The sequence below is a fragment of the Eumetopias jubatus genome, unplaced genomic scaffold (genome assembly GCF_037043125.1).
Source record: "Eumetopias jubatus isolate StellerSeaLion01/CBP00866 unplaced genomic scaffold, mEumJub1_p1.0 scaffold_14, whole genome shotgun sequence".
NCBI lineage: Eukaryota > Metazoa > Chordata > Mammalia > Carnivora > Otariidae > Eumetopias > Eumetopias jubatus.
This window is the reverse complement of record NW_028274820.1, coordinates 27,871,524-27,886,941: the sequence shown is the minus strand read 5'-3', so window position 1 is coordinate 27,886,941 and position 15,418 is coordinate 27,871,524. Positions and strand designations below refer to the sequence as shown.

Sequence of the window (15,418 nt, the reverse complement as noted above, 5' to 3'; positions counted from 1 at the left end):
TTCAGGTATCACAGTTGAATTATAGTAATTAATTATGTTTATAAACTGCTCTTTTTTTTCAGGAAGAATTTCATTTTATAGAGACATGATTGAGTTGAAAAGGATATTATATCCCATTTAACTAAGTTACCCATGTGTATGTGAGTCACAAAAACATTGCATGGTCTCTTCCGTCCACCTGGTGCCCGCTGGCTTTCTTAGGCTTTAATCCCTAGGAGAAAATAAAGCAGCCTTGGTCCGTTGGTTTTATATGGAGAGAGATGGCAAACACTGCATATGACAACATCATTGACTCAAAATGTTGGGAAAGATCTTATCTGCTAAAAGTTGAAGAAAGAACCATTGCCTTGAGAAGGAAGTAAATTAAGTGTGACTGTATTTTTCTATAAAATGAAGTATAGCTCTTAATAACAACCTGAGACATGCAGGCCAATAAAATGTATATTTGATATGTCAATTTTAAAACTTCCATTGTGTTCCTCATGCGTTCCAACACTATTTTTATGGTACGTGAGATGTAACCCAAGTTTAGAGAATGACACTCTAGCAGCCACATGATACAACGTTATCGGGTTTAATTAGAAGTTTCTCTTAGCAATAAATGCTGATGGAGCAATAAAAATGTCCTAATTTCCCTTGAGAGGAATTTGTAGGAGACAATCTTCAAATGCTCAGTAATTCTACTCTACGTTTTATAAATGGCAAGTGAATCATGAAAGGTCATTTTGCTTTCAGACTAATTGCAGTGCTTATTTTAATTTTAATCTCTGCCTCCACTTAAAGGAAGTTACGTATAAAATGAACGAAGAGATTTTCATTAAATCTACATAACATTTTATTTCTCTGACCTTTTCCCATAAGGACAGTCTATGAATTATTTAATGAAGGAGAAAGATGTAGGAATTGGAGGTAACAAGCATCCACTCATTTTGCTATCTTGACTGCGTAATTAAATTGTAGGAAATCAACCCTTGCTTTTTTTTCCCTTTGTAGAGTGAATTTTTAACATATATAGTCATGAGAAGGAAAACCTGGAATTTTATTTTTTTTCCCCCTGTTCTGTATTTTCCAATTAAAAAAAAAGTAAATAATGAGATTATAGTTTGGGTGCCCTTCTCAAAAGCCTATGAAACTTGAGTGATTTAAAAGAAGATCTGCAAATATGCAGAAATACTCAGAAGCCTAGAAACACACACCTTTGACTGTGCATTGGGAAATTTCCGATTAAATATTAAAAATGAGTGCCGAATGACTCATTTGGTCACATTAATCAAGTGTCACTTTTTGAAAATACTTAGTTCCCTGGGAATCTTCTTCTGCCCTCATTTTTTGTACCCATTAGTTTGTAAGTTTCCGTCGGTACTAAAGCATAGCGAAGGTCATTTGCAAGCGTAAATGTGGATATGGAATAGTTATGTCCTACACTATAAATATATTAGCGATCTCAAGGGTGGAAGAATTACATATAAGCAGTTGTGTTATTTCAAACTGCATAATATTCAAATACTCCAAACTGCTTTATGCTATGAGAACCAATAGGATGAGCAGACAGTCTGTCTTAGTGCATCTGAATTTTCTTAGCAGCAGACACGAGGGAATTTGCCTCAAAACTAAAGTCTTCAGATAGGAGGTATTTAACCCCTCAAAGGAGGTATTTTTCAGATGATTTTATGCACTGTCATAAAAATAATGATACTTTACATCTGTACTTTTTAAATAGTGTACATTTGCTGCAGAGTACTTGAACATGATGTGTAATTCATGAAGGAGGGGTATCCAATTAGTATAGTATTTATTTTCTTTAAACAGAATCGTAATATTCTCTGTCTTTTCAACACTCAAAGTATTTCAGTACACTTCCCGGGAAATAGAGTACACATGACATTTCTTTCTCAGCTAATTCATGGGCACATTTAGTAGCTTATTTTCCTTGTGTGTCTTCTGATTCCCTACAACGTAGAGAACTGGAAGATTCTGGATCGCAAGACCGAATAAAGTACTTTATTTGCTGAATGCATTTTCCTGTCACAGTAATACGTCTCTTCTTTCCCACGAGGAAGATCCTTAGATTTTCCATTAACTGGATGTGTCTTTTTTTTTTTTTTTAAGTTGTTTGTGTTTATGCTTCTCTTGTTTCTATTGCAGTTTGGCCTTGGTATTACCAACCTACAGTTTTTACTATATAAAAGCCAAAATAGAAGAGACAATAACTCAGGCCAGATGTAAGTACTATGAAAGCGACCCCAGAGTCTATTTATCTCTTAGTATCAGATGTATAAATTTGTCTAGATTTTAGAATGCCCAAGGCCTATACATTTTAGTAGGTGTTACTACCAAATCTGCAGCAATGATTCTAACCCATTCCAAACATGCAAGGAACAAGAAATATTCTACGTGGATAGAATATGAGCAGGTACCCAGTCTCACTGGCATCCCCACCACCCTACCCTGCCTCGCTTTGTGCTCATAGAATCATTGCAGTGCTGTGCTCTCTGTTGCTATCATTTTAAGGGTCTGCTAGCTGGTGCAAAATGTTTCACATGGTCTCTACTCATGGCGCTGTGCTAATAAGGCTTTAACTTTTCTTTTTCTTTTCCTTTCTTTTTTTTTTTTTTTGCATTTGGCAAGAATAATATCGTGCTCCACATCTTCTACTTTGTTTGAATAAGTTAAATTGCATTGGTCTTTGGCTTTGTTTGGCAATTAACTTCCTTCTCATAATCCAAATTAATAACGTCTTCAGTAACTCAAATGGATTCTTTTTTTAAAAGCATCATTTGGAATGTGGAGTAATTATTAACATTAGTGTGTATTTTAAGTCATTAGTGATCTTTGTTTTGGGTGACTAGATTTAGTAAAGTAAAATGACCATCATATCCTTTGTAATACATCAGCTATTACTAAGAACCTAAATTTTTTGTTATGATAAAGTAGAAAAAAAAAAAGCACGCATGTGTGTGTATTTACCTTTTACATCTGACTTTAGGTAAACTATAATTTCTTTCATTCCCATCAGTTCTTTTTTCTCCCTGCAATCCTTGTTCTCGTTGTGCTAAATTTAGGCTTTTATATTTATGCTTTCACTTAATAGATATGATGGTCTTTTTAACAACCAGCAACTGTGCATGATCTAGTTCTTCACTTGATAAATGAGGGGATGGCTAGTTGGTCTTTGATGGTTGGTAAATGCTTCTGAATATAGGCTAACATTGTCACCATTGCACCTGCGTTAAACACTTTGCAAAATAGACCCTTGAAATCACCACAGTACAGTGAGGGTTTTCTAGTAGTAACGGACAGGACATACCTTCCAGTCTTCAAAAAGATGTCTTTTTTTTTTTTTCCAGACTACAGCTGTACATAAATATACCTTTGATCTATGCACAATATTTTTATTCAAGAAAGTCATTGAATAAAATATTGTTTGTGACCCCCTTTGCTTTACCCTCTTTTTTTTGTTTCCCTGCTTTCTCTTTCTGATGGATTTTCACAGCCAAAAAGGGCAAAATGAAGGGCAAGTATTTTCTTGTTGCTCAATTTCTTTCTGTTTAGTGCACTTGACATTTCCACTGATATTTCCATTCCTATTGGATATTATCCTCTGTGCTTCTCATCTGCTAGATTTTCCTCCATGATCACTCAAACCTTAGCAGCAAAAATGGGGGAAAGAATATGCTTGTGTTTTCATATGCAATGTATTTCACATTTAGGTTTTTTCTGAGGCTTAAATACTCATGTGCTTTTATCCTTCCACCTATTAATTCACACCTAATATGAAGAATGTTACTAATTAACTAAAGGCATTGATGAGTTTATTAAAATCATTTTCTTTACCATAATATTGATAAAAATTTTATGTTGAAGTTTTAAATGAAATCACTCTGATGCAACATTGATACAAAAGATACCTTGGTTATGGTAGGGTTAGTAAATGGGAAACTTCTAAGACAGCATTATTCTGATAGAACTGGTCTAATTTTTGTTATGAAATTAAAATGGATTTTATAATTCTGTTATGCACTATTAAGGACCTTATAGGATATAAGTACTCTTTTGATTTTTTTCTTACTAGGTTATCATTCTAATGCCTTCATATCGTCATAGAAACCCAGGATGCGTCCTCTGGATGGCTTATCTAATCCTGTAACATTATCTTTGCAGATTCTGAAACACTGAAGCCGGATAATTTTGAAGAATCTGGCTACACATTCATAGCACCAAGGTTGGTTTTGTTTTATTTATTTATTTTTTTTATAGCTTTTACGGAAAGGTAAGCCTTCAGTCAACAGTTCTCTGAGTTAATCCCATGCCAAATTATGGAACCAAAGGGAGCAGTAACTTTAAAGCTGAAACCATATTCTATTCATTCATTCACTCAGTAAGCAACTACCCTAGGCCAAGCGATGTTCTGACTCCAGGGAGATAATAGTGAATAAGACAGATGTAGACCTTGCTCTTATTGGAAATAACAGTGGTATCCATCACTAGTGAAGAATTGGGTATGTGCATTTGTGAGTACACAGACGCAAACATAGTCTATATGTATGTGTGTGTATATATATATATATACACATACAGGGGGATATACTGAGATATCTACAGATATATGTGTATGTGTAGACATAAGGCTAGAATGTCTGAACATCATAATTGATTTATTTATTTTTAATGTTCTAACTGTTCTGGGAAAGCATCTTAATATAGTGACATTTTCTCATATAATTTTTAAGATTAATATTTTTTCTCTTCCCCAATTTTATTTCTCATATAATCCCCCTTCCCTAACCCTAATATATCTCTTGCTCCCTACCTCTATTTTTGTGTAACTATTTGATACTCAGTAATCAAGAGTGTTCTTTATTTTTATTTTTTTCTTAGTTCTTTTTTTTTTTTTTATAAGTTTTTATTTAAATTCCAGCTAGTATACCGTGTAATATTAGGTTCAGGTGTACAGTATAGTGTTTCACCACTTCCGTACAAGGCCTGGTGCTCATCACAAGCGCCCTCCTTAATCCCCATCACCTATTTCACCCATCCCCACACCCACCTCCCCTCTGGTAACCATCATTTTGTTGTCTGTAGTTAAGACTCTGTTTCTTGATTTGCCTCTCTCACTTTTTTCTTCCCCCCTTTGTTTGTTTCTTAAATTCCACATACGAGTGAAATTATATAGTATTTGTCTTTCTCTAATAGACTTATTTTGCTTAGCATCCTACTACCCCCTAGCTCCATCCATGTTGTTGCAAAGGGCAAGATTTCATTCTTTTTTATGGCTGAGTAATATTCTATCGTGTGTGTATATACCACATCTTTATCCATTCATCAGTCAGTGGATGCTTGGGCTGTTTTCATAATTGGGCTGTTACGGATAATGCTGCTATAAACATCAGGGTGTGTGTGTGTCTCTTTGAATTAGTATTTTTGTATTCTTTGGGTAAACACCCAGTAGTGAGATCGCTGTATTGTAAGGTAGCTATATTTTTAAGTTTTTCAAGAACCCCCATACTGTTTTCCAGAGTGGCTGCACCAGTTTGCATTCCCACCAACAGTGCAAGAGGGTTCCCCTTTCTCCACATCCTTGCCAACACTTGTTCTTTCTCGTGTTTTTGATTTTGACCGTTCTGTCAGGTATGAGGTGATGTCTCATTGTAGTTTTGATTAACATTTCTCTGATAATTGATTTTGAGCATTTATCCATGTGTCTTTTGGCCATCTGTATGTCTTCTTTGGAAAAACTGTCTACTCGTGTCTTCTGCCCATTTTTTAATTGGATTATTCATTTTGGGGTGTTGAGTTTTATAAGTCTTTATATATTTTGGATACTAGCCCTGTATTGGATAGGTCATTTGCAAATATCATCTCCCATTCCATAGGTTGCCTATTAGTTTTGTTGAGTGCTTCTTTCCTTCACTGTGCAGAAGCTTTTTATTTTGATGAAGTCCCGATAGTTTATTTTTTATTTTGTTTCCCTTGCCTCAGGAGACATGGTTTCAAGTCTCACATTTAGGTCTTACATCCATTTTGAATTTATTGTTGGGTCTAGTGTAAGAAAGTGGTCCAGTTTCATTCTTTTGCACGTTGCTATTCAGTTTTCCCAACTCCCATTTGTTGAAGAGACCATTTTTTCCCCACTGGATATTCTTTCCTGCTCTGTCAAAGATTAATTGACCATATAATCATGGGTTCATTTCTGGGTTTTCTGTTCTGTTGATCTATGTGTCTGGTTTTTCTTTTTGCCAGTACCATACTGTTTTGATTACTACAGCTTTGTAATGTAACTTGAAGTTCAGAATTGTGATGCCTCCAGCTTTGTTTTTCTTCGTTTCTTGGTTCTTAATTTATAGTCTGTCACAGACACATATAATAATATCAAATTAATATAATTCTAGTAATCTAGGCTAAACTCTTGAAAAGATTCAGAATGGTGTATTATTCATTTCTCACATTTTATACTTCTTAAAGAAATTACTGTAAGAACCCAAAGACAGCTCACAAAATTAAAGAGTAACTCAGACCAATTTTTTTTCAGCATAAAGATGTCTGAATTTTTGGTAGTTCTTGAAACTAGGGAATAGATGTATCTTTTTGACCAAACTCTGCTAACAAAGCATATTCTTGGCTTCAGGAGTGACCTTGCCCCTCAGCGGCTTCTCCTGCTTGAATTTCCTTCATTGTTTGATACTGCTGATCCCACTCTCCTGGAGAATTCTTTGCCTCCTCTTCCTTGGTGACACACTGTTTGGGTTTTCTTCCTCCCTCCTTTGGTTGCACATTCAATCCCTTTCATGATTTTCTTTTCTTCTGCAGTTGGCTTACATGAGGGTGTAGCTTAGGGCCTCTTGTTACTCTGTGTCTACAGACACACCACCCATCTATTCGTTGTCGATAGTTTGAGGCGATGCCTTCCAAATCCACAAGATGGCCACTGCCCTTACTGGGTCCCAGTTTACAGTGTGGTCCTTATACTTTAAATCCAGGGCCAGCAAATTATAGCCTGCAGCCTGCCTTTTTCATACAGAGCTTTATTAGAACACAGCCGTACTCGTTTGGCGATGTATTGTCTGTGGCTGCTTTCACTACAAAGGCAGAGTTGATGAGTTGTGGCATAGACCTTATAGCCCATAGAGTCTGAATCATTTATTATCTGGCCCTGGAACAAAAAGTTTGCCAACCTCTGCTCTAAATTCCAAACACATTAAACTTCTCTTGGTTCCTATGTGTGCTGGGTTCCCCCCCGCCCTTAACTCTTTCGATCCACTAATTTTCTCTTCTATTTTGGACTGTACTCAGACACAGCCCACTCTGTCCCATACCCCAACTTCAAAGCTCCTTGATCTAGGAATTTCCTTCCCATTTTCACTGCATTAGACATCCTTGCTGATGGCTTCATAGAATACTGTATTTCCCCGACTAGAGCACCGGTCCATTTTATGTCATTTACTTTCCCCAGTAAAGCGACATCTCAACCTGTTTGACTCACCATTCAATACCCAACATCCCATCCATTGCCTTGCACACAGTAGGTGCTGAATAAATACATATGGTGTCTGTAGAATCTATAAATAGGTAAAGAATATTTTAAAACCCATTATTAAAAATACCTACAATCTTACCACTTTTTCCAATAAAAGTAACTGAGCATCTTAAAACTGCTAAAACCAGTTTCAGCTAGAAAGAATATTAGAGGCAGAACAAGATCCCACCGAATGTTAACATGTTGATTCATTAACAGTCTAAGAAGAGATTGACATTAGATGTGATAGATTGATAAGACTCTCCTTCCATCTCAGATCTGTGTTTTTCTCTAGGCAACTTCATTCGTCTCTCCCAATTATTGAATAGCAAACTGGCTTTCTGAGCTTTACTGTTAGACAGTGTGGAAAAATAGGGTAGAAGTCCCAGTACTCACAGAGAGGATAAATGTAAATCTGAATTCCAGTTCCCAGTTTGTAAGCCATGACTATTGAGTTCAGCAAGGATTAACATATGAACCATTTTTGTGGTCTGACTGGAAGAGTAGAATTTGCCCATGTGTTTAGGGAAGGAGTAAATACTAGAGAAGGGAAATGTTACAACTTGTGGGACAAGCCAGTGAATTCAACTAACATGTATTAAATCTTTTACATGAATGATGATTTTTATTGCTCAAGAGAACTCTGTAGTAAATTAGTAGTAGTATCCCATTTCACAGATTAGGAAATTTCCTTGCTATTTCAAGATCTCAGAAGAATATACAGTACTTCTGAGTAAAATATAAATGTATAGAGCATTGTTTCTACCTCTAAAAGGTATGCAAAGGGATGAAAGGTCTAAGAAATGGAGTAATTTTGCTATTTCTCCGAAATGAAAAAGACATTTCAAAGATGAGTTAGAAGGAGAAAGGAACAGTATGTGATAGCCTGTAGTTAAATGCTAATTGTGGGAAGAAGTCCATTTTAACTCTGTCAGTAATGAATGAGTGAAAATCATGCGACCTTTCTAAACCCTCAAAACTAAATTTTTCTACAAACTGAGAAGTTTTGTGGGTTTTGTTGTTGTTGTTGTTGGTTTGTTTTTGAAGTTCTGACATTCTCTTTCTCTTTACTCTCTGAGGCTTTCTTTTTAGGTGATGGCCTTGCATCTGAAAATGTTCACTACACAATTGCACGTCTGTCTGCAATATTTGATTATCCCATCTGTTGCATTAACCTAGTTAGCATAATGACAACCTTACATTTATATTGTTTTCTGTTTATTCTCAATTTCCAAAACACTTAGGTTAGCAGTTCTCAAAGTCGGGGTCTCAAAACCCATGGGTTCCAGAGGCCCTTTCAGAGAACTGACCAGGTCAAAGCTGTTTTCCTAAAACAGCAGTAAATGTTTTTATTTTCTTCATGTCGACCTTGGCAGGGACAGTAGAAAAGCTGTGAGGAGCTGATACCTTAGCAGGAATCCAGGCAGTAACACTAAAGGCTCCTGGTAGCTATTGTAATCTTTCTTGCCAGGGGAAAAGCCAGTCTCACTTTAAAATATCCTTGATGCGAGCAGTAAAAATTACTAGTTTCATTGAAGCTTTACCCTCAAGTACATGTCTTTTAATATTCAGTGAGAAGATGGGAGTTCTGCTGCATACCAGAGTAACTCGGCTGTCTCAAAGAAAAGCACTTGTGGGATTGAATTTGGAGCTGAAATAGGTGCCCTTTGTGCTTTTTTCAGGAAATAGAATTTTCTTTGACAGAATGACTTAGGTATTTGATAAACATTTTCTCAAAAATCAAGTAAGGCTTCTACTTTGAAGAAAACAACAGGGTTTTTTGCTCATGACAAAATCTGTGCTTTCACACAAAATCAGAATTGGGGGCGAATTTGTATTTAGTGTTTCCCAGTAGTTATCTGGTGAGACTAGTGTGATGATATTAATGATTATGATTTTTCAATCTTATAATGAAATGTGTCATCATTTGGCAGATCTGCAAATTTTCCAAATAACCAATTCATGATGTTACAAATCAGATTGATTTAGTGTAAGATAATGCATTGAATTTTAGTGTAACAGTACAAAAAGTTCATTGTTTCAAATTCCGTATTATAACTACCGAGAAATTACTAGTAATCAAGTTTTGGTATGTTATTAAAAAAAGGAAGAGGAATAGCTACAACACTGGAGAAGCGTATAGAAAACTTGTCTTTTCCAGCTGCATATCTTTAGGAGAACACATTTTTTTCATGTGCCCAAATAGAATCTTGCAGTTGATTGAATGTAGAGGCATACTTAAGCCAGGTATTAAAGAGATTTGCAAGTAGGTAGATCAGTGCCACTTTTTTCACTAGGTTATTTTTTTAAAACAGTAATTGCTCATAAAAATGTTACCATAGAATGCGTTTATTCTTGGTATGTAGTGAGTATTTTAAATTTTCTCTGTTAATTTCTACATGGAAACGCCAACATAAAATGAAAATAGTGCATTAAGAACAAAAGCTAACATTTATTGAGCACCTGTTGCCCAGAGGGTAGGTTCTTAATATATATTATCCACACTACTCACTCCTTATTGTCAAAGTGTTGTTTCATTATAGAGAGGAGGAAATGGAAATAAGAAATTAAACAGCCTGCAAAGTCATAGAGGTAGTAAAAGAAAGTGTTTTCACTTCCTCTGATGGCTGTGTGCTTTTTTTAAAGTTGTGATTTTCATAGCTAATGTCTTAAATGTTTTTTTTCAGAGATTACTGCAATGACCTTAAAATATCAGATAACAACACTGAATTTCTTTTAAATTTCAATGAGTTTATTGATAGAAAAACGCCAAACAACCCATCCTGTAAGTATAGATCGATTTGTAATAATTGTTTAGTGTCACCATTACTGTATCCAACATGGTCAACTCGGTTGATTAGTGTGTTGGTGTGCTGGCTTCTTGATTTATGTTGTAAATTTTTAATGATAAAATATAACAATTTGGCCTTTTATATATTAAAGAATTTTTATTTCCTTATGAAGGAAAATCACATTTTCAAAGCCAGGTAATAGATACCTGCAAATGTTTAAATGTAAATAGAGTATCCTTACCTTGGCTCTTTTCAAATTTAAGAAACTTAATTTTGATTATACACACACACACACACACACACACACACACTCTGTAGCCTCTATTTTATTTAAATTCAATTAGCCAACTTAAAGTACATCATTAGTTTCAGATATAGTGTTCAATATTTTGAAGGTTTTTCATTGCATTGTTCTTGCTATATAGAGGAAAACATACAACATATTTTTATCAATTTATCTTAGTAAATATAACTTGAAAAAAAAAAAGTAATGGTAACTGACTTTTATGTCCTTTCCTCCTCCTCCTCCCTGCTTCCTCACTCTTTCTTCTCCTGTGCTTTTATTATTTTTTTAAGATTTTATTTATTTGAGAGAGAGAAAACACGAGCAGGGGGGAGGGGCAGAGGGAGAAGCAGGCTCCATCCCAGGACCCCAGGATCATGACCTGAGGCGAAGTCAGATGTTTAACCCACTGAGCCACCCAGGTGCCCCTGTGCTTTTCTTTTTTAAAACCATTTTCCATCAGGAAGAGTTAAAGCACATCCTCAGTTATAAAAAGTGAATTGAAGCCATCTCTCGATTTTAAATTTATCTCATAAGAAGAATGAACTTCCTAGCACCGCTCACTTCAGTTACTAGCATTAGAATTAGCTACTCTGAAAATCAGTCATGGGTAAATCAAGCCCCAGAGCCCTGAGTGGCGAGTAGTGGCCGGCTCCCTGCCCAGCGGGGAGTCTGCTTCCCCTTTCCCTCTGCTCCTCCCCCCAGCTTGTTCACACGCTAATAAATAAAATCTTTAAAAAAATAGCTGTAAAATTTATAGTTTCCTCAATCATATTTTAGCTCATGCTATCAAATAATGTGTAGAACTAAAAGTATCAGTGATTGAAATCTAGTTTCTTTTCAAGGGGTTCAGGCTATTCTAATTTTGCTTTTATGGAAGTATTTAATCCATCAGTAAAATTACAGTTCTCACTGTTCAATTTTTTAGCCTACCTAAATGTTTCTGCTATAAGTTGTCTTCTTCATATCCCCCATTGTTTTGGAATATAAAAATGAGATTATATGTGCGTAAAACGGTAAAGCTCAATACTGATAACCTGTTGACTTATTGCATGCGGCAGCGGGCATATTTTAAAATTACAACGGAATTAAAGTAATGCAATTATGAAATTACTTGCAACATTGATTTCTATTATGAATTAGAATAATGGTCTCATTTCTTTGACCTAAAAGGATTTGTGGCAAGTAAATTATATCTTTCACTTTTCAAATGGACTGTTTTTCACAGTGATTCATTTTCTGCTATAATAAAAATAGTTCCATGACATATCAGATAAAGGGCTAGTATCCAAAATCTATAAAGAACTTCTCAAACTCAACACCCAAAGAACAAATAATCCAATCAAGAAATGGGCAGAAGACATGAACAGACATTTTTCCGAAGAAGACATCCCAATGGCCAACAGGCACATGAAAAAGGGCTCAACATCGCTCAGCATCAGGGAAATCCAAATCAAAACCTCCATGAGATACCACCTCACACCAGTCAGAATGGCTAAAATTAACAAGTCAGGGAACGACAGATGTTGGCGAGGATGCGGAGAAAGGGGAACCCTCCTACACTGTGGGTGGGAATGCAAGCTGGTGCAACCCCTCTGGAAAACAGTATGGAGGTTCCTCAAACAGTTGAAATTAGAGCTACCATTCAATCCAGCAATTGCAGTACTGGGTATTTACCACAAAGATAACAAATGTAGGGACCCGAAGGGGTACGTGCACCCCAATGTTTATAGCAGCAATGTCCACAATAGCCAAACTGTGGAAAGAGCCAAGATGTCCATCGACAGATGAATGGATAAAGAGGATGTGGTATATATACACAATGGAATATTATGCAGCCATCAAAAGGAATGAGATCTTGCCATTTGCAACGACGTGGATGGAACTGGAGGGTGTTATGCTGAGTGAAATAAGTCAATCAGAGAAAGACATGTATCATATGACCTCACTGATATGAGGAATTCTTAATCTCAGGAACAAACTGAGTGTTACTGGAGTGGTCGGGGGTGGGAGGGATGGGGTGGCTGGGTGATAGACATTGGGGAGGGTATGTGCTATGGTGAGCGCTGTGAATTGTGCAAGACTGTTGAATCACAGATCTGTACTTCTGAAACAAATAATGCAACATATTTTAAGAAAAAAGAAAAAGAAGAAGATAGCAGGAGAGGAAGAATGAAGGGGAGTAAGTCAGAGGGGGAGACGAACCATGAGAGATGATGGACTCTGAGAAACAAACTGAGGGTTCTAGAGGGGAGGGGGTGGGGGGATGGGTTAGCCTGGTGATGGGTATTAAAGAGGGCACATTCTGCATGCAGCACTGGGTGTTATGCACAAACAATGAATCATGGAACACTACATCAAAAACAAATGACGGAATATATGGTGATTAACATAACAATAAAAAATTAAAATAAAAATAGTTCCTAAAATGAAGTCTAAAATATGGATTAAGCTGATCCTTTAAAATTGGGTGAAAGATATACTGAATATCAACTAAAATGTTTTCTAGTCTACTCCCCACCTCTTGTAGTAATAAGATATTTAAGACTCCATATTCCTTACCTGAGTAAAATGAAATTTTATCAAAAATGTGAAGTTTCAGAGTATACTTGGAGGTTATTCAAAGTTTCATGGGCTTGGAACAGAGGAGCCAAGAGAGATGAAAAGGTGACATTTTTCCAAGAATGTTTATTAATTGACCCTTTGTCATGGCCATCTGCCCCTCCATTACCTAGGAACTTGGGCTAAGATGTTCTTTGGTTATTCCAAAAATGACATCCTGAAGCCTGTGGTCTTTCACCATTACCACCAGATTCCAAAAGCCTTCTTGGGAGAGTGCTGGTCTGTGTTAAGTTATTCAGTTCCTTGGCCAAAACATACAAACAGAAAACTATACAAATTAAGTAGTTTTATATTTATATATAAAATAGTCCATTAAATTATGATCATTTAGAATCACCATACTAACCTATTTTTTAAAAAAAGGGAGAGAGGAAGGCTATTTCCTCATTGTTTATCTTAAAGTTTACAAAATAATTTTCATTTAGAATTGGCTTTTCTATTAATTCTGGCCATAGCCTGAAAAATAGGAGGTAAGATGAACAATATTAAAAAAACATGCAGAAAATTAGTATTGGATATATTTTGTAATTCACAGAAATATTATCCACTCTAAGTTGCTTGTACAAATAGAGAATGTATTTGTTTCATTATTATCTTAATGGAGAAACTATGTGGGTGTAATTGAGGCTATCCTTTTTCTGGGTTAGGTAACACGGATTTGATTAATAGAGTCTTGCTGGATGCAGGCTTTACAAATGAACTTGTCCAAAATTACTGGAGTAAGCAGAAAAACATGTGAGTATTTGTTCTTATTAATAAAATACATATATATATATATATTCTGCATTTCAGTTTAGCTTTTCCCCGAGAAATATTTGGAAAATAGGCCTCATAAATTTAGAGTTGATCATTTATCTTTAATAACAATTTCCTGAGAAAAACATCTTGCAATTGTTGAGAACTTGCATTCACACTTACTTAGCTTTCTCTGCTTATACACTGCAGTGTGAACAAACCACATTAAATAGGTGTGTTTGTGTTTCAGTGTTTGTAATAGAATGGGGCTTCCAGTGAATGCTTGATTGACCTTTTAATAACACCACCATACACCCAGTCAATAAATTGAGAAATCCAATTATGGTTCTCATTTACAGTCCCTACTCCATTTCCAGTCAGTCACCAAATGCTAAATATTTCTCCTAACAATGTTGCCCTGTCTTCTTCACACCCACGTTCCTAATTTCCCATTTCTAAGAAATGATAGCAACTGCTCTTTCTGCCCTTAGGGCTTCTGATTCCTCTCCCCAGAGCCCCTCGTCTGTTCTCCATAGAACTCACCCCTGCCAGTCTTACTCTCCAGGTGCATCACTTCCAGTTTCAGGATAAAGGTGAAGCTCTCCGGCATGGATTCCAAGATCACTGACAAGCTGACCAGTCCGAAGAAGCTGGTCCTTGAAACTTTACTTCCTGTTGCTTCTTACCTTGTGCCTTTTGTTTTTATGACACCAAATACTGTCACATTCTTCACAAGCTTTCCCTTAACTTTCACTCTTGGCTCTACATGTACGGTCTACCTGCTGCCTCTGTCATCTCTGCTAATTCCAAATGCAGCTATATTCTTCCTTACTCTGAAGTGTCTTCGTAGAGAATCCTCCCTTTATTTCCCAGATATTTTCACTAATAAAACATAGTTTACATATATTGATATATTTACTTTGTCTTCCTTTATTTTAGGAACTCATTTTATTTCATTTATTTATTATTGCTCATTTATTATTATGTCAACACCTAAATTATTATCTTACTGAGAGTAAGTGGAATAAAAAATTTCCTTCTTCTGTCTTCTGTTTTAGCAAGGGAGTGAAAGCACGGTTTGTTGTGACTGATGGAGGGATTACCAGAGTTTATCCCAAAGAGTAAGTTCAAATAAGGTCTGTAGAAATCAGTACATTACAAAGGACGACTCTGAGGTTGTGTACATTACTGGATAAGGAAGCCATTATGTGGAGAAACTGATTCTTAGATTAAAATGGAGTCACTGACCTATTTACAATAGTAAAAAATCCCCTATTTCTTTAAAAATGCTATATGATTATAGCTAATATAAAATGCTATACTTTTGGATATTTTGGATGTTTATTGCAAAATTTAAAAGATTTTTTGCCTCTAGACACAAGCTAACCTAAATGAACATAACGGTCATAGTCTATTGGCAATACATTCATAGCGCATCATTGTTTTCACTGTTCTTCAATGGATCTTATCTCT

General features: G+C 35.8%; 1 protein-coding gene across 7 annotated transcripts in view; it reads left to right on the top strand.

Annotated features, from left to right (window-relative positions):
• CACNA2D1 (calcium voltage-gated channel auxiliary subunit alpha2delta 1) overlaps positions 1-15,418 on the top strand; it is a 474,147-nt gene that overhangs the window by 432,065 nt on the left and 26,664 nt on the right. For 4 of the 7 annotated variants that reach the window (XM_028118819.2, XM_028118811.2, XM_028118787.2 and 1 more), the window contains 6 exons: positions 2,146-2,222; positions 3,494-3,514; positions 4,162-4,222; positions 10,201-10,298; positions 13,858-13,945; positions 15,004-15,066. In XM_028118819.2, the coding sequence (XP_027974620.2) occupies positions 2,146-2,222; positions 3,494-3,514; positions 4,162-4,222; positions 10,201-10,298; positions 13,858-13,945; positions 15,004-15,066 (408 nt within the window). The remainder of the gene's footprint in view (positions 1-2,145; positions 2,223-3,493; positions 3,515-4,161; positions 4,223-10,200; positions 10,299-13,857; positions 13,946-15,003; positions 15,067-15,418) is intronic. The other 3 variants (XM_028118805.2, XM_028118796.2, XM_028118768.2) reach the window with 1 other exon arrangement.